Raw genomic sequence first — 22,258 nt, 5'->3', positions numbered from 1 at the left:
GTTGTGCGGTTGACATCAGGAAATTCTGTTTTTTTAAGTTATACCCTTCATTCAAGTTCTTATTGAATCATGTAAAAGTATTACCTGCATCTTCCCGGGGAGCTTTTATATTGTTCAATTAATTTAGACACTAACATCAGTAAACCATGTGTTTTGCCCTCTCTGTCTATACCTCATTGCGGTAATCTCACTCCATAATCTTGCTAAATAGAAGCCAAGACGAACTGTCACCAAAAGCAAAGTCTAGATACTACTTGTCGTTGCGAAACAATAAGTACTACATATTTCGGCAGACTCGTGCTCTTGCAATACTTCTACTGGCGTCGAATATCCTGTCCGGTCGGAGTTCGTACATACGATGACTGACTCTAGGAGGCTTGCGCCTTGCCTACTGTAGCCCGAGATGACGAATTGATATACCGATTTCAAATTTTGGCCATTGTGTCCATATAACACCGTTACTAATAAGCATTTGATGACAAGGGGTGGATTAATGGCATTTCATGCCGTGCGTCTCACCACTTGCTGCAACAAAACCTGTGCAATTAGACCGACAATAACACAAATTTAACACAACAAGTAAAACTTTTTACCAGTCTGGCGAAATAGATGTAAGGATGGGGAAAAACAGAACGAATGTTTCACAGAATTGAATTTTTATCGCATGGTTGTTTACCCTAAGATATTTAAGTGGTTTTTTTTTATTATAAATGTGAATTCTATCTATTTAGTTTGACTAGACCCGAAATATGGAGCTAAGACGACAAAATTTAAAATCAATACCCAAATTTTGCATGACGGGTCATCGCTGCCTTTTTTATTTCATTTTGTTTAAAACAATTGTTAAAAAGTATACAAAATATATATAACTATACCAAAACTGTCTTGTGGTATAAGAACGAAACGCCTGGTAGTATGCAAATTTCCCAATTTGGAAAATTGTTGGATAAGCTAATTGTTTAATGTTTACGCAAGATGTGTGACTTTTTGGATTTTAGTGTCTAACTAGCGCCAATTTAGTGCTTGTTTGGACATATCTAACTAGCATTAAGCTGATCTTTATTACTGACGAGGAGAATCCGAAATACTAAAGAAAATCCATACTTTATTGTAGGTCTTGTGTCCTTATGCACAAAAATTTTGTTTGGCTTTGTCCATTTCTTTCTATTTGGGAATTTTGCATAAAATCGATGTTTTTTTCAATCCTACAGAACAATACCCAGCGATGTACTTAGCATTTTTTCTATATTTTGATTTTTTTCAAAGATAATTTAAAATTTCATTCATTGCTGAGATTTCCCGGAGAAACATGCATGCATAGGCCTACTAGTGGACCTAATGAGTCTAAGCAGCCACAACCTTCTAGTGGGCCTAGAAGCAAAAATTTCAGTGATTCCGATGCAGCCAGCCCAACCGATCTGAGCGCTATAATAGTTATCTGATACTTTTCATGTTAAAATTTATTTTCTTATAGTTTACCAGTAACATATAAAGGTATACTATATACTATAAACCGGACGAAATTATACAATGTAACCTCCAAAAATCACTATTTTCATTTGTCGTTTCATACATTCGTTCAACGTAAATGCATTGTCCACAGCATTTTTAGAACGTTGTATGGTGCATATTATTGTTGCAGCAAAAAAGTTATCTCGTATGTTTGAAAAGTTATGAACGATTTTTGTCCAAAAATGTATCATTCCTAAAAAATATTTTTTTAAAGAAATAACGCCCTCTCAGTTTTTCACTAAAATAAACAAAGTTCCAATCTTTCAAAAGAAATTAACAGATTGAAAATCCATTTGCAATCCTAGAAGATATAAAGTTTTGAAGAAAATAATTTATATTTTTAAAATCGCTTATAACTGTGCAAAAAAAAAAGATTGGGTTGCTTCGACAAAATCGTCCTTCTTTAAAAGTTCTAAAAATCTCTAGAACAAAGTATTTGCGCGAAATAACATTAACATAACAATAACAAATTAACACATGAAAAGATATTAAAAGGAAACCAATTTTTCAAGAACCACCCTACTTTATAGATTTAAAAAATCATAACGCATGGACCCATTAGAAAGAGAGCTGTATGTTTTATTCAGAAAAGTTACTTTAATTTAATTGTTTTTTTTAACTTTGTAGAACATTATGTAGCATAATTTTACATATCTAAAAAGTTGATACCTTGAACATTAGACTGACAAGCAAAAAAAGACCCCTATTAGCCCACCCCTGAGTCGATTCCTAGTCCCACCAGGAGTACTTGCACCAAATTTCAAGCAAATCGGACAAGTCTAGCTACCGGACTAATGTGCCTGAAGTTTGTATGGGATTTTTCGAAAATTTACATGGAGAAAATCCACTAGTTCGCAATTTCGTCGCTAGGTGGCACTGCATGTATCGTATTATCGCTGTAAGTGAAAATAAGAAAGATAATTTAATTGTCTACAACTTTTTCGAAGATGTAAAGCTTTGTTAAAAGAAGTTATTAAAATATTAGCGAAGTGATGTCTGAGTCATTTTTGCATGGGGTCTAGCAGTGCATGGTTGTGTATCAGCACTCGATTCGCATGAACCAAACATTTTTGTGAATTAATGATTAGGTGTACCTCAATAGCATGTTCAGAACAGTTATAGTAAATAATACCAGTCATGTTTAGCTTAGAACATTTTAGTTCCACATGTTACCGCATAGAGGGCGCCAAAACTAACTTTTCAACGGAGAGAGATAGAAATTGGGTGTCTTCCACAAAGTTATAGAACAGGCATTTTGCCATAATTTCTCCGATCATCTCGATATTCTGTCTCTCTTCTATGAAAATGTTAACTAGTGGGTTTTCTCCAAGTAAATTGTCGAAAAATCCCATACAAACTTCAGGCACGTTGGTCCGATAGCTAGACTTGTCCGATTTGATTCAAATTTGGTGCAAGTATTACTGGTGGGACTAGGAATCGACTCAGGGGTGGGCCGATTGAGTTTTCAAAAATTCATTATTTTTCTGGGCTGTCTATTGAACACCCTAACCATAAGGGCCAGCTTAATTTAACTAATACAAAATATCGACAAGAAAGTTCTAAGAAAGTTGGCCGAACACTTCATATGTCTAAAACTAACCGTTTGGACGCAAATAGTATTGTCTTCCTAAATACGGCTTTGGGACCATAGTGCAGTGTATAACTTCTGAACGGGAGGTTATGAACGAACGTATTTATCGCCGTTTTGAAGGAAATCCAGAAAATTCAGAACAATGTATGATATAAATATAGTTTTGTCCATAGTAAGGCTCCACAATAGGGAAAGTTAAACACAAAATCTGTCAAATGATTTGGTCTCTTCAACAAAGTAGTGTATTTCAACACAATAAAAATGTTTCTGAACATTGTAATCACAAGAAATCAGGAACACAAATGTTAAGCTTAGAAATTTTAATTTAAGGAGTTCATCATCGAAAACGCCCTATAAATTGATAACTATTAGCGACAGAGAAAAGATGTCTTCAACTGGATTTATAAAAATATTCTCCTTTACAACTTTCTCTCTTTTCGTTTAAAAGTTAGCTTTTTTATAGCCTGCTATGATCAATTTCTCAAAAAAGGAATATCGCCAAAAGATGGCGCTTTTCAGTCACATAAATATAGAATATGTAAATTCGTAAATATGGATACTTTTTGCTCCATCCAATTATGTTCCCTAAAAGCATGTTTTGAATCACTGTGCGGTAATATTGTGTTTTGCTTAGCTTTTTGATATTGTATCTGTTCGACAATGACTCAAAGTACTGAACGCCAATTTTTCTCACACTCACCAAACTTGGGTATTTAAAATATTTTATTTGAAAGAATAGTATTGTTGAGTATTCTTTCAACTTAAGCCATAAAATGGAGTAGAAAAATCCCCATCCTCAGATGAATAGAATTTAATTGCTTAACAAGTAAAAAATATACAATCAAAGTAAGGTATTCTTTATATGACGAAACTGACATCGTTATGAAAGGTATAACCGCAGCAATCTTAAGGAGGTCGTCTCATGTAATAATAAATAAAAAACCCAAAAATCTATTTTGCAGGTGTCTTATGTTGACCGAACCTAGTAAACTGATGATTAGTCAAGAGATTTAAATAAAACTAATATCTCGAAAATTAATTGAACGATTGATGGTGTGTCCCGTACATTTTTTTCAGCGATGAGAATCTTATATAGATATTTAAACATCCACTAAAAATTAAACATTCAATAAACAGCAAAACAGATGAAATCGCGTCCATTCCAGGTCGCATGACAACAGTTGTCACATGAGACAACCCCCGTATGGAAAAAAGCAGATTCGCGCTTATGTTCATCCCAGTGTGTTTACATCCATATGCGAAACTGTGAATAAAAAGAAAACAAGCAGAACATAACACACTAGCCAGTTCTAAGTCATATATGTGCAGAATAAACCAAACAGGTTAGCAGCGAATTTCCAATGATACCGGATACAGATTGACAAACATCAAACATTACGTCTAGGCGACAAACGCAACCTAAACCGAAACGGGTTGAGTGATCGCATTACGGGAGACAAGCCTCGTTGGTTGATCGGAAATTGTTTGCAGTCGCTACTAGAACCAAACAAACCGCGCGAAATTCCAAGTCCACCATGACGTTGTATTTTTTCCAATCTTAAATACTATTCAGGTTTCATCAGGACTGTTCACGACAATGTTCAACAGGTCGCGAATAACATTGACAGATTATTCACCAGTACAATTAGCCCCAATGGGTGTCTGCAGACGATTTTTACGCGTTGTTTTAAATTAGCACAAATCCGTGTATACATGGTTGAGAATCAATGGATTTGTGGATTTTATCGCCATTATAAAAGGTGTAAATTCGGAACGAAATATCATTTGTCTGATATCACCTCAATGCTACGAGATGACTCGGAAGTTTGTTCTATGATAATTGAATAGCAAGGTGGATGAAAATGAAAAATTGTGTCAAAAGGAAGCGGATTTTTGGTGGGGTTCTCTTTTTTAACGATTCATTGAATACCACAGTTTTCTATCTTCAGTACTTGTTTCATTTTTATTTAATTTTTATTTGGATCTTGTAAGTTGATTCGAGGAGTGAAAAACTCAGAACACAACACGATTCAAATGACTAGAGGTTCCACATGACCCAAAATACGCATCAATTAATTCATCAGATACTACCGTTGTTTCTCAATCACTTTAGAAATTATGCAATCTCCATCAACGCAATTTGGCAAAGTTAGTATACCATATAAATTCATTAAGGTCTTGAAAGTTAACCGAGTGGTAGTAGGTAATTATGTGTGAAATATATCTTTATTTATTATATTATTTTGTGTTCATTAACCTATGTTTGATTCTACATCCATTTTTTGAAATTTGCAATAGCCTATTTGAAGGACATTCATTAAATAATACTAGGTAGTGATGATTGCTATTGCTGGCGTTAGGTGCTATCTTATTTAATACTACGTTCACACTACGAGTTAAAACGTGTTTTAACGCTATCTTGATAATGTTCTTCTTGTTGCTAATTATTATAACATGTTTTAACTCTGTAGTGTGAACATGGTATAACGCTTTATATGCACGGAAATTTCCCGTTTTAAAAAATAAATAAACAAAATACCCTGTTGATCATTACCTGTTTTTGTCTTCGGCTTGCAGCGAAAACTTAGAATAATCGCAAACACGAAGAACCCATATGACTCATAGTAGTCGCCTACAATAAAAACAAACGTTTATTGTGCAATAACTTAGCAGAATGTTCAGAGCACCACGCGGCATGCAAAAACATCAAGCGGAAGTATTTAGGTTTCCATCGTTCGGGGTCAGATTCCGTTTAAGGGAGCTCTGCATTCGTTTTTTGTACAATAGTTTAATTAACGATGCACAACGGCATTGCAGTTTATCTTTTTGTGTAATTTACTTGATACAACGATGATGTCTCAAGTATATAATTTAATGATAGTTCATTCCAGTACATTTGTATCTCTTCGTTACCCTGTTCATGGAAAAGGTTATGCAATCACTTAAAAATTCTTTTTTTGACCTCAGCTCATTGAAATTGTTCAAGTTGTAAACTCATGTGTTTGCTTAGCGTTATACTTTTTTATTAGGGGAAACAATGCCACAGCGATCACTATTCAGGTTATCCCTTGTAGTTAGATGATTAGCGTTATAGAGGCAATCATTTTTTTTATTTCATATACTGAATGGCTTAAATTTGACAAACTTAAATTTAACTTCTTTTTATAGATTTCGAGCTGGAGGTTAAGGAAATTAAGTTCTTGTGATCACCGCTACTGCATTTGTGGTGTTCACGGTCCGATTTTCTTGTTATAACGTTGTCATCTTCGACGTCGTGTTGTTTCCTGTCTCAGCAAAACTTCTGAACGTTATCATTATCGTTACGTGTATGATGTAGCTGTATAAAGGTCACTGTAGATCTAGTACGATTTTGTTTAAAGTCAATCGCAATGATATCGCCCGGCAGTAGTCGTACTTTTATCTTTTTTGGCTCACTCATTCCACTGCGCAGCCTGGGCTAATGAATCTATATTGATTACACTGTTCAACACACGATCAGGGATCAGAACGAAAAAAAATGGCAAAAGTTTGGGATTCCAGAAAACCCCTGGTGAAGAAATTTTTGAAAAAAATTGAAACGGGACTCCACAGTTTAAAACCGAAGTTTTGTGAAATTGTAAAAAATAACATCTTTTATGTGAAAATGGCCATTTTTGATCGAATTTTCCCAACGAACTTCCCTCCCCAAGGTTTAGGGGTTTGACGGAATTGCAAACATCATCAAGCATCAATTGCTTTAAGATGGGTATCGCATTACGCCTCGATAGTGGTGCATCGAGGAGACCGAGAGGGCTTATGCGCCTTCTTTATGTTATATGTTTCTGCATACTCTGCACCTACGCATACCAACCCTAAACCACTGGTCTATGCGCGGTGGCGTGGCCGACTGGCGGATCGACGTGCATTGACTTTTGCTGTGTGCCGTGTTTGCAAATATTGTTCTATTGGTGGTATTCGTGGACGGGGCTCACAGAGAGAGTCATTGTGTGTCCATTTATCGGTCGACTTCGTCATCGTGCATATACTAATTAAATTAATTTAATAAAGTAGAATAAGTACAAACCTATTAGTTGTAGCTTTGTGATAATCGTAGTTTTTCGTACTTGTGTACAACTGTTATGTGTTAGTCGTATGTCTATCTATGTATGTATTCGTCTGAGTATTTGTGACAGTTGGGTCAGGAAATGGATGCAAAACTGACGTATATGATAGAATAGTGGTTGATACTTCTGGTGATCAATCTGAGCATTTGGTTCTATTCATTCGGGAAAGTCGGGTTGGATAAATTAGGTTAAAATAAATTTACCGACGCACGTGAGTCATCCATTCCCGGCCAGCATAGCATGATGAAAGTCTAACAGCATGCAATTTTCGTTAATGATAAATATACAACATTAGCTGCATTTAGACGAGTTTGATTGCATGTTACATGTGTTTTTCTATTCTACTTCATTAGTCTGTTTCTTTTGTACATCTATTAGTTTGCTTTCCATTATTTATGTATACCAAAATAGTATTGTTCAATTTATACACTTCTAGTCAAGCTCTTTGCATCTTTTTTTCTTTATTCGGCATGTTATGATTCCTTTTATTAGTATATACGCTATCTATACTCATATAGGTACAAACGCTCGTGTCCTTCGCGATAACACAAACCTGGCCACAAACGCGACCATGCAATTGCAATAATCCACATATACTTACGCCCGCGATTTCGCCTACATGAAAACATTCCGGTAGTTAAGTAAACGTGGCATCTTTAAACTTCCAAACGCGGTCTCGAACATTAACCCACCACTCGCGGGATCATGAAACGGTCACGTCCGAAAGTTTTACCAGACTAATGCTTTCAGTTGAACCAATAAAAAAGTGACGCTCATATTCACTAAACAACACATTCCATGGTCACATGACCTGGAACTCAAGTGATATGGGGAAACGGACTACCATCTGTACCATATACTAAAAATTAAGCATCAGATTCACGGTCCGCGCGTGATCAAACAAGAATTCTTTATAAAATCAAAATTATACACGCGAAGTCACATACACGTGACAAACACGTTAATATACAAATGGTTGAGCCCTTCGCGACCATCCCCGGTACCTACAGCCGCGATCTCGTAAACATGATAACATCACGGCGATAAAGTGAATGTCTCATCTCCTATAAATTTTCAAACGCGGTCTCAAGCGTGAACCTAAAAACTCCCGCACTCGCACGATCATGAATCGTTCACTTCCGGATGTTTCTATCCTTGATATCAGCGGACTAGGTCCATGCCTTCAATTGGATCAATTTAAAAAAAGAAAGCTCTCATATCTACTGGACACCACGTTACATGGCGACATGACCGAGAACTCTAGTGATATGGGGTAACTTACTCCCTGTCAGAATGTGAATTGTACACCAAAAACTAACTATCAGAATGAAGGTCCGCGTGACCATCCAAGAACGCACGCGTATATAGGAAATGCCACACGGTTACAAAATCCAGTCTTCTACACGCGAATTAAAATGAACGCGAGCACACGTGACAAACACGTTAACGTACGAACGCTTAAGCCCTTCGCGATTAACAACGCACACCTACGTTCGCGATCGCACAACCATATAACACCCCGGTAATAAGGAGAACGTTTTAGCACTCACGAAGTTTCAAACGCTCTCTCAAACACGAACCTACAAACGTCCGTTTTCGCGCGCTCATGAATCGGTCACGCCCGGAAACCATTACTCTCTGTCTTAATAACTTAGGTCCATACATTCAGTAGGACCAATCAAAAAATGAAGCACATATCCACTAGACAACACGTTCTATGGCGACATCACCGGGCACTCTGGTGATATGGAAGATCTCACACTCTTTTAGCATCTTAGCAGTACACCAAAAAATAAAGTATTAGATTCACGGTCCGCGCGCGTTTATCCAAGAACATACGCAAATATGCGAAAGGCACACGGTTATAAAATAGAATTCATATACGCGAAGTTACATACACGTTAGCACACGCGACATACAAACGCACACGCGATCGAACAGGGTAACGTACAAATGCTCGAGCTCTTCGCGATGATACACGCGATCGCGAGTCCCTACGCCCGCACATACCTGAACCGTACAATGAATATCACATTCAGAAGCACGGCCCGCTACAATTGGCCTAATGCAGTATTTTAGTGGGCGACATTGCCTGTCTCGTCTGCAAATTGTAGTATGTGATTCTGACGGGGAGCCCTTCCGAGAACCTAGCTCTACAGCTCCAGTAGGACAACTCTCGAAAAAAATATTTCCCAACGAACTTGGCTTGGGAGCAGAACAAATAAAGAGATGGCAAGGATTTGGGGTTCCAACTAAATCATCGCGAAGAATTTTTTGAAAAAAAGTGGCCAGGCCCGAACGTAGATCGCGAAAGGAAAGGGAAGGAATGTTAGTCCGATACTTGCTTTTTCTAGAGGCCGTATATACTACTGCGCACTCCACAAATATCACGGGAGGAGGATATTTGTTGGATTCTACTTCTTCTTTACCGACGCCAGAGAGGTGACTCCACACTATCTGGACTAGATATCGATCCATCAATTCATGGACCGGGGACCAACGGCTCTACTTCCCTTCCGAAGGAAGACGTGACCACAGATTATTTCACCTCAGAAAAATCTCAATTACCACTCAACCACCGGCGCCGTAGAATCTATATTGATTGTCCACTGGATAAAATCTGCCGTTCTGGTTCTGTAGAGTTGTATAACTAATTGCTAGCTTTACCAATAATACAACGAATTTTTAGCTTCTGGTCTGGGCGGGATGAGAAGAAAGACTGAACTCAGTGATGTGATATTGTATAATAATATGATTAAATGATTATACCCAAGTAAGAATCCAAGTTTTATAACGCACTTTAAGTGCAATTTATGCTTCAAGAGCGGTTTCAAGAGCACCATAAAACCACAATTGTTACTGGGATATGATACTATAATGATAATGAACCTCTATCCATTTCCTCGAGAAAGACTTTAGAGTTGCTTCTAACATGAAAAACAGAAGGCAAGACATAAATTTTATTGATGACTATGTCGCACAATTCGCCATATCATTTAAACCATTGCGTTGAACAAAGATGGTAGAAGCTGTTCTAACCAACGGCTTCAAATAGGTCCATTACCCATTGTTATTTTATCATTCAATTAAGAATGTGTTAGAAAGGTATAATTACATATGTAAGACGACTAACACAAGTTTTTTTTTACATCAAGCCAAAAACACGTGCTTATTGCAAGAAAGCTCAGCCCGCGAACTCTTCCGTTGTTAGTTGTTCTTTGGCATTTAGCGACCTTCACTATGCATGTATTATTTTTAAAACGTGGGAAAATTGAATCGTCGATTAAATTTACAGACACGCACACCTATGAGTTCTACGGATTTGTTTATTCCGTTCAACAGCCATTACTGCTTGATCTGAGTTATGTTAGCTTAAGACAGTAAATATGCTACCCTATACATAAGGTCTGTGATGATCTGCTAGAAAAATCGATTATGATTCTTCACAAAAAAAACTTAAGAAAAAGGAAAGATTTGAAATTGTTCGATGGCGACATTAGTTTGGTAAGCTAGTAAGCATCATATTCAATTGACTAGTTTAAGAAAATCTTTTTCAGAAAAAGTTAATCTGATAAATTTTCTCAATTTTCATCTTCAGAATATTCGCCAAATTATAATTTTTTAATATACAAGTTTAGTAATGACATAGGAAATAAACCTCGTTGTAACAAATGTAGGCAGATAGAGCATCGAGTTGCGATGTATTCAAGTGCCCTCTGTTCCTGTTCTCGGCACTTCAAGGTGACTTTGACAAATATTCTTCTACACAACGTAACGTATGGCTCATAAAAATGCGAAAATGTTTACCTCGCTTTTTTCCACGAATAATTAAAACAAACATAAATTTTATTGATGACTATGTTTATTATGTCTAGACTACTTTTTTCGCTAGACCCAACGTTTGTTTCTATTATTTTCTAGAGACGGGAGTGTGATTAGAAGCATACGCTCTGAATGTATTTTATTTATTTACTTTGATGAATGTAATTGCAGTAATAAATGTTAAGTCAGACCGGACTAAGTCGCAAAACATGAAAAAAGGAGATAATGATAGAACTTGACAAAGAATTTCTTCAGCTACATTCGACCTTTGCCAGATTTGAAATATGTAACAATAAGCAAGAATTGTGGCGAAAATTAATTTCAAATTATAATGTGAAGGATGCTGCGATGCTAACGTTTAACTCGTTTTGCTCGAAATCAATAAATTGCCACTTAGTCCGGTCGGACTTAACACCGACCATATAGCGCAGTTATCGAACCTTGGCGTTGTGATGGAAGCTTTCAAAGCGTCAACCCTGAAGTGAGATTTTTTGCAGTCTTTGCTTTTGACTTTGGTCTAGACCGAATAATCGAGAAGATTCAGACCTGGACTGCGGGGAGGCTAAAAATCTTTATATAAAACGTAATAATGATTCAGCCGCGATTGATTCCTCTTTGAAGTATGATATGAGAATCCTTGCTAGAAAAGGACGTGCTGGTGTTCATTGAAGCTGTCTCTAACCCAAGGGAGAATTTCTGTCTGATTCCATCACATACTTATATTTCCCTTGACGTATACCCCCAAGTCAGTGAATCACCGGATTAAAGCCTCGCCATGAGTAGTAAGCCTATGAAAAAAACACTGAATCTGAATATGAAATATTTAAAAAAAACTGATCTCGCTTGTAAAGCGATTAATCATTAATCTCTCAATGTCAAAAGCAGGAGCAGTTTGTCTTCACATCTCGCCCTGAGCAGAAGCAAAAAATCGTCCCGCGCAAGTGAAACAGTCAATTCTACCTAAAAATCAATCGGTGCCTATCACACAAGCAGTCCATATAACAATAGCCTATACCTACTGTGCGATATTGAGTTCTACAAGATGACGACACGAATGAACTCATGGTGAATAAAGTTCATGTTTGACAATTCTCGGTGGTTTGTTTACCTTGTCAGTTGCGTGAGTGCGAGTACAACGGGTGCTCATCTATTACATTCGAACTCACGTAACTTCCATGTAAACAAACCACCGATAATTGTCAAACGAAGTTCATCCGGCTCATTTTGTGGGGTTACGTCGGTTGGTGTAAAACCTAATAGTGATGAGTGACGATGCCCAGCAAAAAGCAACCCAGATGCGGCCGAACTGTGTTGCTGTTGATTTTTCAAAATGCCCTGTAAGACCAGCCATTCGGGAAGTGGGACAGTTATTAAAAGTGCAGATGGAACTCAATCTGGCTGAAGTGAAAACCCTACAAATGCATCATATCAAACATTGCGTGCTGATTTCAGTGTTGCTAAAAGAGCGAGAAGCCAACACACCCTCCTCGTTCACCAGCGAGCGCGAGACTGACACTGTATGCTCCCTACTGCTGTACACACGTTTTCGAAGAACTCTCAAATATGTGACGATCAGCACGAGCGGAAAATATGCTTGATTCATGTGAGTTATCTGCCTTCGCTATAGGCTCGTGTGTCACTCGCACTCTTGTCGGCTCGCTAGGTTTTAGCTCTAACGGCGAGTGGGTTCCCATGATGGGACTCCTCGGCTGCGAGTTTTGACTGCATGCCACCCACTCCCGTGTGGTAAGCACTCTTTGCAGCTCTGAAGATGTTTATTAGAACAGCTCGTATACACTCTTTTAGCAACTGGGATCGCTCGTAAAGGAGCGAAGGGATCAGGTAAGGCATTCTGATGAAATCCTAGAACAATGCAAGCAAAAACTAACTAAACTAACAGTGCGCGCGTTCGTATTAAATTGTCATTGCATACAGACGTTATCTGTCTATACAGGTTTATACCGGTCGTATTTAAAGAACAAATTAAATATATTGTTTTTCATATTTTTTTAAAATATGTACACAAATTATAAGTGCGGTGTCTTAAAAAAAACTTGTCTTTTAAGGGGCGTCTACTATAAAGTGCTCAAACTGAAAGTAATTTTGTTATACGATTTTGATGGCAAGGTGGCAATGGACCTCTCGTTAAGGTTTATGTATATATTCATTATAGGGTTCGTCGCGGTGCGGATGTGGGCGGTAAATGGGTTGTCCGCACCGCAACCGCAAACAAATAATAGAACCGCACCGCTTACCGCAACCGCACTTTATTTATCGCACCGCACCGCGCGGTAATGCGGTAAAATTTTTATATTTTTAAAAAAAGTGTTGAAAAATTGTTCATTTGTGTAACCATATATAAAAAAATGTTATTCTTATTCATACGAAATTTAACTTTAAGGGACTCCTCAGAATGTAATGTTTATGAAAAAAAATCAGCTTTTGAATTTTCTATTAATAAAATTCCGTACATTTTAAGGCAAACATGATACATTGAAAAACGTTCTACTGCAGTAATAGGAAAACTTTTATTTTAGCAACCCTTCAGCTAATTGAAAAAGCTGAATAAAAATGTAATAAGAAATGAAGTTGCATATTTTTTTCTTTAAATTTTCATATTTTTAATATTTTTGACACATGAAAATGAAATGGATGATTTTTACATTGATGTAGTAAAAACCACCTTCATTCTTGAAGAAATTTCACAAAAAAATCAAAGTCGAAATACCAGTACTTCTATATAGTAGCGCATATATTCCAATACAGTGAAATAAAAACATATTGCATTTCATCAATTAGAACGACGCCATATTTGACGAATAAAATTGCTCTATACATTACATCTAATCAGGAGTCCGGTCTCAACCGGTACAGAATTATTAAACATTAGAAAAACTGCAAAAAAATGTATGATTTATAGCATACAGCAGAAATGATTTATAAAAATAGAGGGTTTTACGGACAAAATATCCCAAAACTCTAACTTCCGCATTCTTCAAGAAACAGATGTATTCTCATTCAAAAACTAACATTGCTCCCTTTAAAAATGTATGAAGTGTAATATTCTAAAGGCTAGTTCGAAAGTTCTAGCATTTAATGTATTTTCCTCTAATATTTTCACAAAGAGCCAATGGCAAAAACTTCAATTGAAGTGAACGGGAGTCAAACTATGTGGTATTTGGCAAAAAAGCTTCAAAAAAGCTAGAAATAGTCTTAACTGAAAAAATATTAGGACTTAATTTGGTAGAGAATTATAGTAAATTTGAATGGAAGTGCGCGAAAAAAAGTTATGTAGCACACTTTTTGAGAGAGTCCAATAAAATTGACTGCAGAAAAAATCACATTGACGTTACACAGCAAGCAAAGAAGATAGAAATACGATGTTGATGAACGAATGATAGAATAATCATCCTAATTTGGACCCCTCCTTATTTTGGACGCTTTCATACATTTGTATCCTTTACTGCCAATTACTCCAAATTCGTTTGGTTTGATGAAGATAATTATATTCTTTGGGTTGTGTTTAAGTCCCAGCATAATTAGTTCATCCCTAATTCCTTTAAATTAGTCAAAATTCACAGTTGAAAAATTGATATCGAAAACGATTCATAATTCCACGATTTCCAACAGGAATCTGGAGAAGTGATGCACTTTTAAATTGGATTTAAGAGTAAAAATTTATTGTTTTTAAATGATCTAATAATTTTGTCTCTATTTGGATCTTGCGTTTTATGTATTTGAAATGGTTAGTTTGTGAAGTTTTACTTAGAAGTATAAAATAACTAGTTCAAAATATGTCATAAAAATAATAGCGTCAAAATATTTTGGACGCAGCTAGATTTTCTTTCGTTATAGCAGTCTGTTTATCAATTTAGAATAATCAAAATTATCACTTTATCAATTTTTTTTGCGGTGCGGTTGCGGTAAAACCGCGCGGTAAAAGCTCTTTCCCGCACCGCATCTGCGGGAAAAAGTGTCTAACCGCACCGCGGATTTTGCGGTGCGGGTGCGGTAAATACCGCGCGGTTACGGTAATTACCGCAACCGCGACGAACCCTAATTCATTATGAATGAAAAATTTTCAGTCAGGCAAAGCCACACATACGAGCGTTCGAAGGGAAGACGTTCAACCATTTCCATGTCGAGGAATGCCGCGAAGGACATGATAACTCTTGATACAATTGTCTGAAATAGGAAATTCAATAAGATTTTTAAAACATAGACTTGTAGTTACTCGATGAACCAAAAAAAATATAGAACAGTTGGAATTTCGGAAAATAGCATAAGAAAAACCGAAAAATAAAATTCGTTCAATTTTCTTCAAAATAACGAGGAAGATTTTTGTATTCCATTTTCCCTTAGTTCATCGACTGCACATGTTATGCATTCTCATAAAAAATCAAGACAATTCGTTGAATGGTTTTTGAGTTATCGGCAATTTGAAAAAATGCGGTTTCGACAAAGATGCTATTAAAGTTGCCGATAGACTGAAATCGTTGAAACGCATGGTTGTTTAGAACAAAAGAAGATCAGTGTGGCCACCGAGATTGCACTGGGCTTTTCTAGATGTTCAATACTAACAATTAAACGAATAAAAAAAACATTAATGTTTTTTTACCCACTACTCCAGGCAACCCCTTAACCTTGGGGAAGTCGCGCTACTGCACTGAGTGCACACTGCTCTGAAAATCTGGTGAAATCGTCTTAGAGCAACAGCGGCTGCTCGTTCAGTGGGCCATAAGTACGACTTCCGGAGGGTTAAGGAAATAATATCACATATTCTATAAAAGTCCATGCTGGCTAGTGGGTTTGCATTTTTGTACCGATTATACACTTCTGAGCAGAAGTAAAGGGGGTATCTTACGCACTTCTGGCAAGAAAGGAAGCATGTATGTGATATCCAGCAATAAAATCTAAAGCTTTTTAAGGATAGTTTCTTTTTTGAGCAATGAAAATTGGAAACACGAATTTAATATAATTTATTGAAAAAAGTTAAAAAAAACTAATCTGCTACTACCAATTTTACTAAGATGGTAAATGGAATAAAGCTCCGTCCCACTAATATTTAGTAAATTATCGTGAGTAATTATTTGAACAGTATTGTGCAAACTGTTTTTTCGTCAAGAAGAATCAGTATTACCGAAAACAATGCTGTTCAGTCATGTTCAAATCTCAATTAGTACAGATTTATAAAACTTTGGTATATACTTGTTGAAATGATCTAAACCTAAGATTATGTGTATGAATAAGAGAAGCAAGTGAATCACGATAGTAGAAATTAATTCAGAGATATTTCATTTCTTTAGGCATTTTAATTTTCATTTAAATTCAGAATTTTCAAAATTTTCATTTTTAGAATTCCACCAAAACGCTCAAAGAGAAACTATTTTCATTTAAATTTTGTTTTGAATAGTTACCTTAACTATTCTTTACATTTTGACTATTAATTCTATAATTTATCACCCCACATCCATGCTTTTTGTCAAATTTAAATATTGAATCATCCTTTATACTATTTAATTGCCATTGAAAATAACCTTTTATACTTGATTCGGCAAAACACCCATTCGGGAAAATACCAATCGGCAAAATAAACCAGTTAATTCGTTATCTGGGAAAAGCCAGCGTGAGGAGTTGACGAGCAAATAAAAATTACTATTTCAATGCAAGTATTGCTTGTGGCACAAAAACTCGATTCGAACCGTATTACGCACATAACATTCTACTAAAAAAATTATCTCATAGACTGGTTAGTTCGACTGGCCTGTCTATGAGAGTACCATCTCTATAACTTCAAATACATGTGTTTTGACAGCTCGCAGTTTTCAGTAGTAGCTTCATTACTCACACTTTTAAAGTGCAGAGTTCAGGTTAGTGGAAAGTGCGCAAAATCATTTACTAGAGATTTCTTCTAATATAGTCCGCTGGTTGTATCAATTTAGGACTGTGAACGAATGTTTTAGAATATATAACGCATAGAGTAGATAGATTTGCTCTGATTCCGTCGTAATTTGGAGGACAAGGACAGCGTATATTGGAATTGGTCACGAAATATTCAATAAATTATGTCCTTGTTTAGAAATTCACTTTATGACGGTAGTCGATCTCCTACATACATATTCTATAGAAGCCAATGTTTATTAATGGGTTTGAATTTTTGTAGTGAACCGCATTAAATACGTTTATCTCGAAACCATGTATTTAATCCGAATATCCGATTCATTTAATGCAAAATTACCAGGAATAGTCATAGATGTATACTACCCATGATCGCATATTTGTCCCGTTTTCTTTGGCATTTCCTATTTCCTCTTTATGGGACTGACTCTTGTAGTAGGGTAAAGTGCCTATTTTCACCATACTAAGCAGGGTGCCTCACTAATTCATTAATTTCTCGGCCTACAATTCATGGAATGCGAAAAAAATGATATTAACCGCTTTGCTTCATTGTTAAGAACCAATATAATAACACAAATGGGCTGGAAACAGTGAAATTGTCGTCTTTGAGCGCAACGAAAACTCGAATCGAATGCCCCTATTGTTGCGCTACCATTTGACTCAATGCGTTGAACAAAGATGGCAGACACTGCTCTAACCAACGACTTCAAATGGGTGGGGTGATAATAAAAACATGGCGAAAATGGGCTCATCACCCTAACTATTTAATTCGATATTTTACGAAAATTATCTGAGCGATTTATGCATATATTCTTTCAGTGACATATTTGACAATAAAAACTGTTCCTGTCATTTCATTATCCCACAAAAAATCTCAAACTTCAATATAGGTATATTTGACCAAAAAACTAATTATTTTACGAAGTGCATATATGCAGCATTGAGGGGAATTATATATTTATTTGACATGTTAAGGTTCCACATATTTAAAAGTGTCAATCCAAGCGATTTTGCAGTTTTTTTTTAAATTTACGTTTTAACGCAACTGTATTTCATTCGGGTGCGTTTATTTTCCTTTTCCGTTATACCAGCGTCATATCAACCTCAATGCAGACGATACATTAGCTTCCATCAACGTAAATGTCCGTCAACGCCACGTCGTCGTTCCATCAAGATAGGTTGAATGCTTCTCTCGTTCACACTTCCCGTACGTCAAAGCATTCCGTGCTGTTGCATTTAACTGCATATAACTAATTTTGACGTTCCCATGACGTGCTGTACCGGTGACGAAAGCCAGACGTATTGTGCAAATCGATCTTCAAACAGCCGCGGATTAGACTTTGTTCATAACATATCCGAATAAATTCATTTTCATACATTCTTGGTCTACCAACGAAGAACGAAATGCGAGCGCTAGCGACTGCAAGAGTGCGAGTGAAGGCGAACGCGATTAAGAGTGCGAGAGGATACGAGTGGGTTAAAGAGCGCGAGTGGCTACGAGTGAGAGTACGGACGAGTGGGAGCATGGGCGAGTGGGAGCACGGACGAGTGGTAGCAGCAGTAGGAGTGAGCGACAGTGGGTGGGTGCGAACGAAAGAGTGGGTTTCAATATGTGCAATTTGAGTCCCTTTTGGCTGACTGGCACTCGCAGAAATTCTACCCGGCTGGGGAGTGAACGAAAGAAAGGCATGCATGGAGAACACTCGGATACGAGTGTTGGGCGCAATGAGAACACGCGAATGAGAAATACAAGAGTTATTTTTACGAGTTCAGCAACACTGGCTGATTTCGTTCAAGAACATTAACCAAGCTGAGTCATTCGCCTCGCGAAACAACATGCAGCACGCCGCCAAATGCGGCAATGTTAAATATAGCATTCCCGTATACATCGAGAACGGCGCTGTAGAAGTTCGGGTCCATGATTTGGCTACGCGTACCCCTGACGGCGCGATTAAAAAATGCTTGCAAAAATACGGAGAAGTAGACTCCGTTACACATGATACATGGAGGAATTTTTTCCCGGGCATCCCTAACGGTGTTCGTGTGGTGAGAATGCGTGTGACCAAGCCAATTCCCTCATAATTAAGCTTCACAGTGTTAGGAAGGGACGATGCTCTCATTCAACAGACATCACTAGTACCGTACCCAGGGCAAATTCCTACGTGCCAGTTCTGCACGAAGAAGCTGCACCTCGGAAAACCTTACGTAGAAACTGTTAAAGAAAACTTAACCAATCCAACTGAAATCAGCCCAGAACCATCTTACGCTAAACCACTAACAACTGCAAAACCAACATCTCCGGATCAAGCACCAACAACCAGCAACAACAACAACGAAACGAATGCCGAAAAATACGAACATACAATAACGACCGATAAGAGTAAGACACAAACTGGAACATCTGACCGCGAGCAGCAGGAAAGTACTACGGATGAGGACATGAACGACAACGCGAAAGAAGACAAACGGATCGAACCTCAAATTGCAGTGGACAACACTGGCAATATTTCGCCCCCTAGAAAAAGGATCTCAACACGCAGCAGAAAGCTGCGTCTGAACGAGACAAAAAACTTGACTTAGTTGTTTTTTTTTATTTATTGTAAAAAAAAACGAACAATCGGCCTTGTCGAGCTACCGCATTTGGGCCTAAATAAATTTAATAATTATTAAAAAAAAAAAAGCAGGAGCTTCTCATGTGCAGAAACTTTCCTGGCGTGACCACTTCTCCAAAATGCGAATTGGTCATCCCCCGTCAGATTTACAACCAAAACTTTGATTTCTTCTAATTTTTTTCATGCGCAAGAAAATGTGAATTTTTCCGGTAAGATCATGCAAAGATGCAACTTTTTTATTTATTTTTTTTCCCATGCATCGTATAATTTCCAAGTTATCAGTGATTGAAAACTATTCAATTTTATAAAGTTCAAAAACTCATAACTTGAAACAAAATATAATTTCAGCTAAACCAAAAGCTGCATGTCAATTAAATTAAAAGAATGCAATAAAAAATTGGGAAGGAATTAAAATTTTGATTAAAAATCTGACATGAAATAACCCAAATGTTTTTACCGATCTGCTCCACTGTGAGCTATACGTTCTGGGCAACGGCCGGAGCTCCGTCATTATTTTTGCATGATTATTGTTTTTACAAAACGCCAAATTTTACCGAGTTCACTATTTTAACGCTCACGGTTAATTGCAGTCATCTTGACCATTGGCAAAGATCTATTTTTTAGATTTAATAAGTTTATTATTTTTTTTCCCAAATTCCTCGTAGTATTTAATAACTGGAAAGAGATATTTTGCATATATGAATCAACATTGCTCCAATAAGGCATGAACATTAGGCGTGCTAGCTCAACTCATCACAGCGCAATGATTAAATTTATTCCTATTTACCAACTATTTATATCACTTGCCCCTTAAATACAGCTCTTACTGGAGTGCCTAATCTAACTCATCGTAGTTTTGTATCACAATTTTGCTGACATCGGAACAAGGTTCAACAGTACGATCAAATCCTATCCTTGCAGCTGGTGCCGGATGTAGTTTATAATTAGCTCTAAATTATTGCTACCAAGTACTAATTGTTATTGAGATTTTACTTAACCTTCCTCTCGGCAGTGCGCTTAGTATCGTAAGTTTTTTTATAAAAACTGCTGAACAGATAGATTAAAATGAAGATATTTGGGATGTACATGGCGAGAAATGGTTTACACGTATTGCATCCTGGTTGCAGACCAAAGAAGTTGTTCATCGTTAGAAGCCCAAATTGGATCTAAAAACCGGTATCGCGAATCAGTATTATATTAAACGAGACCAAATAAAGACGCATCTCTTACTTACCAACTGAATACTGGTTATGTACTTCTTAACTTTAGAGGCCAGAAATTTGAATATTTTCGTTTCGGATGCAGACATAAAGTAATATGAGTACATGATAATATGTACCACGGAGTTTATCACAATCGAGAAAGTGAGCATACTACCTGCGATAGAAGCATTGTAAGAATATGAACGTTAATAATTAACCAAAATGTGTTACCTCCGACATATTTGCAAAACACATACGCTATGAAGAACGTACTGATGTGGTGGTACACGTGGAGGAATGAAACCTGACTCTGTTTCTTGCGAAGCACAAACAGAATCGTTTCCAGAAGTTCAACAAACTTGATAAATAGAATGTACCACGATACTTCAACCATTTTGACAGCTTTGGGATCGTTGGAGTAATCCGTTTCGTAGCATCGATAGAAGTAATCAAATTTCCAACCAGCTTGAAAGCACTGAAATCAGTTAAAGTCAAATGAAGACACAGCTGATTAGCACTCAAATGAACCTACCAAACGTACTACTCCAATGCAGTAGAATACTTGAAATAGATTGTAAACTCCGATGAATTTTGTTAATTGGAACGGCTTCCGATTCTCCATGAACCTAAAATGTTAATGTATAAGTTTGTAAGATTATCGTAGTTTACCTTTCGCGGAGAATTATCACCTAGGAACGATGTAGTAAACAAGTGCCAAATATGCACTGATAACTCCCAACATGGGAAACGGTGAACCAGCAAGAAACCAGTTATGTGTCCTTGGGTCTATAAAATATAAATGTTGAAAATTCTTCTGCATTCACCTGCATGCAAATCTTTTGAATCTTACCTGCATTATCAAATATGTAGTAGTTATACAAATCCATGATGTTAGATCAATTTAACGGCACCAGAATAATAGAGTGAAATTTCAATGCTGTCCAATGAATGTGTTGAACAGTGTCACTGTATCCAAAAAGCAATATGCACTGACGCGTGTTATGAAGGCGCTAAAATCCTGGGGTTCCACTCCTAATGCAAATAGTTGAAAGAAAAAAAAAGAAAAAAGTAATTAACCCTACATATGGCAATCTGGAAGTTTGCTGAAACGTGCCGATTGCCTGGAAACAAGCCGTGATTCGAAACCGTTTGCCGCAAAATCCTCAGTAAATATAAACAGGATGAAAGATAACAATTATCTTGTCAACATAGCACAGTGATTCAGAACGAAAATTTAGCAAAAAAAAATTGACTCCAAGGGTATACTGAATAGCAAGTTCAAGTTCTGCAGCATAAACAGAAGCAGGGTCACTGAGTTTGTAGAAAGCGGTGAACTTTTAATTGAAAATACCGAAGCCCAAGACAATTCGAGGTTTGATCCGTCAGTATAAAACATCTTAGAGCAGTCAACTTCTCGCAATTTATTATAAAAAATGTTTGGAAATCTCGTCTTTCATGGACGATTCGAAGTAGATTTAGAAGTATTTATGAAATGCGCACGGTTAGGATTGTAAAAAG

The 22,258-nt window shown here is 36.9% G+C and overlaps 2 protein-coding genes across 6 annotated transcripts in view; one reads left to right on the top strand and one right to left on the bottom strand.

Moving 5' to 3' along the window:
- LOC131691069 (oxysterol-binding protein-related protein 9) overlaps nt 1-22,258 on the top strand; it is a 241,645-nt gene that overhangs the window by 104,077 nt on the left and 115,310 nt on the right. The gene's annotated exons all lie outside the window — the stretch shown is intronic.
- LOC131691074 (elongation of very long chain fatty acids protein 7-like) overlaps nt 20,155-22,258 on the bottom strand; it is an 83,618-nt gene continuing 81,514 nt past the window's right edge. For all 4 annotated transcript variants that reach the window (XM_058977240.1, XM_058977242.1, XM_058977241.1 and 1 more), the window contains exons 2-7: nt 21,591-21,772; nt 21,430-21,526; nt 21,273-21,366; nt 20,972-21,215; nt 20,773-20,915; nt 20,155-20,704 (exon numbers count right to left, since the gene is read on the bottom strand). In XM_058977240.1, the coding sequence (XP_058833223.1) occupies nt 20,528-20,704; nt 20,773-20,915; nt 20,972-21,215; nt 21,273-21,366; nt 21,430-21,526; nt 21,591-21,627 (792 nt within the window). In that variant the 5' untranslated portion in view covers nt 21,628-21,772 and the 3' untranslated portion in view covers nt 20,155-20,527. The remainder of the gene's footprint in view (nt 20,705-20,772; nt 20,916-20,971; nt 21,216-21,272; nt 21,367-21,429; nt 21,527-21,590; nt 21,773-22,258) is intronic.

Source organism: Topomyia yanbarensis, chromosome 3 (genome assembly GCF_030247195.1).
Source record: "Topomyia yanbarensis strain Yona2022 chromosome 3, ASM3024719v1, whole genome shotgun sequence".
NCBI classification, from domain to species: domain Eukaryota; kingdom Metazoa; phylum Arthropoda; class Insecta; order Diptera; family Culicidae; genus Topomyia; species Topomyia yanbarensis.
This window is presented reverse-complemented; position numbering and strand designations above follow the sequence as displayed.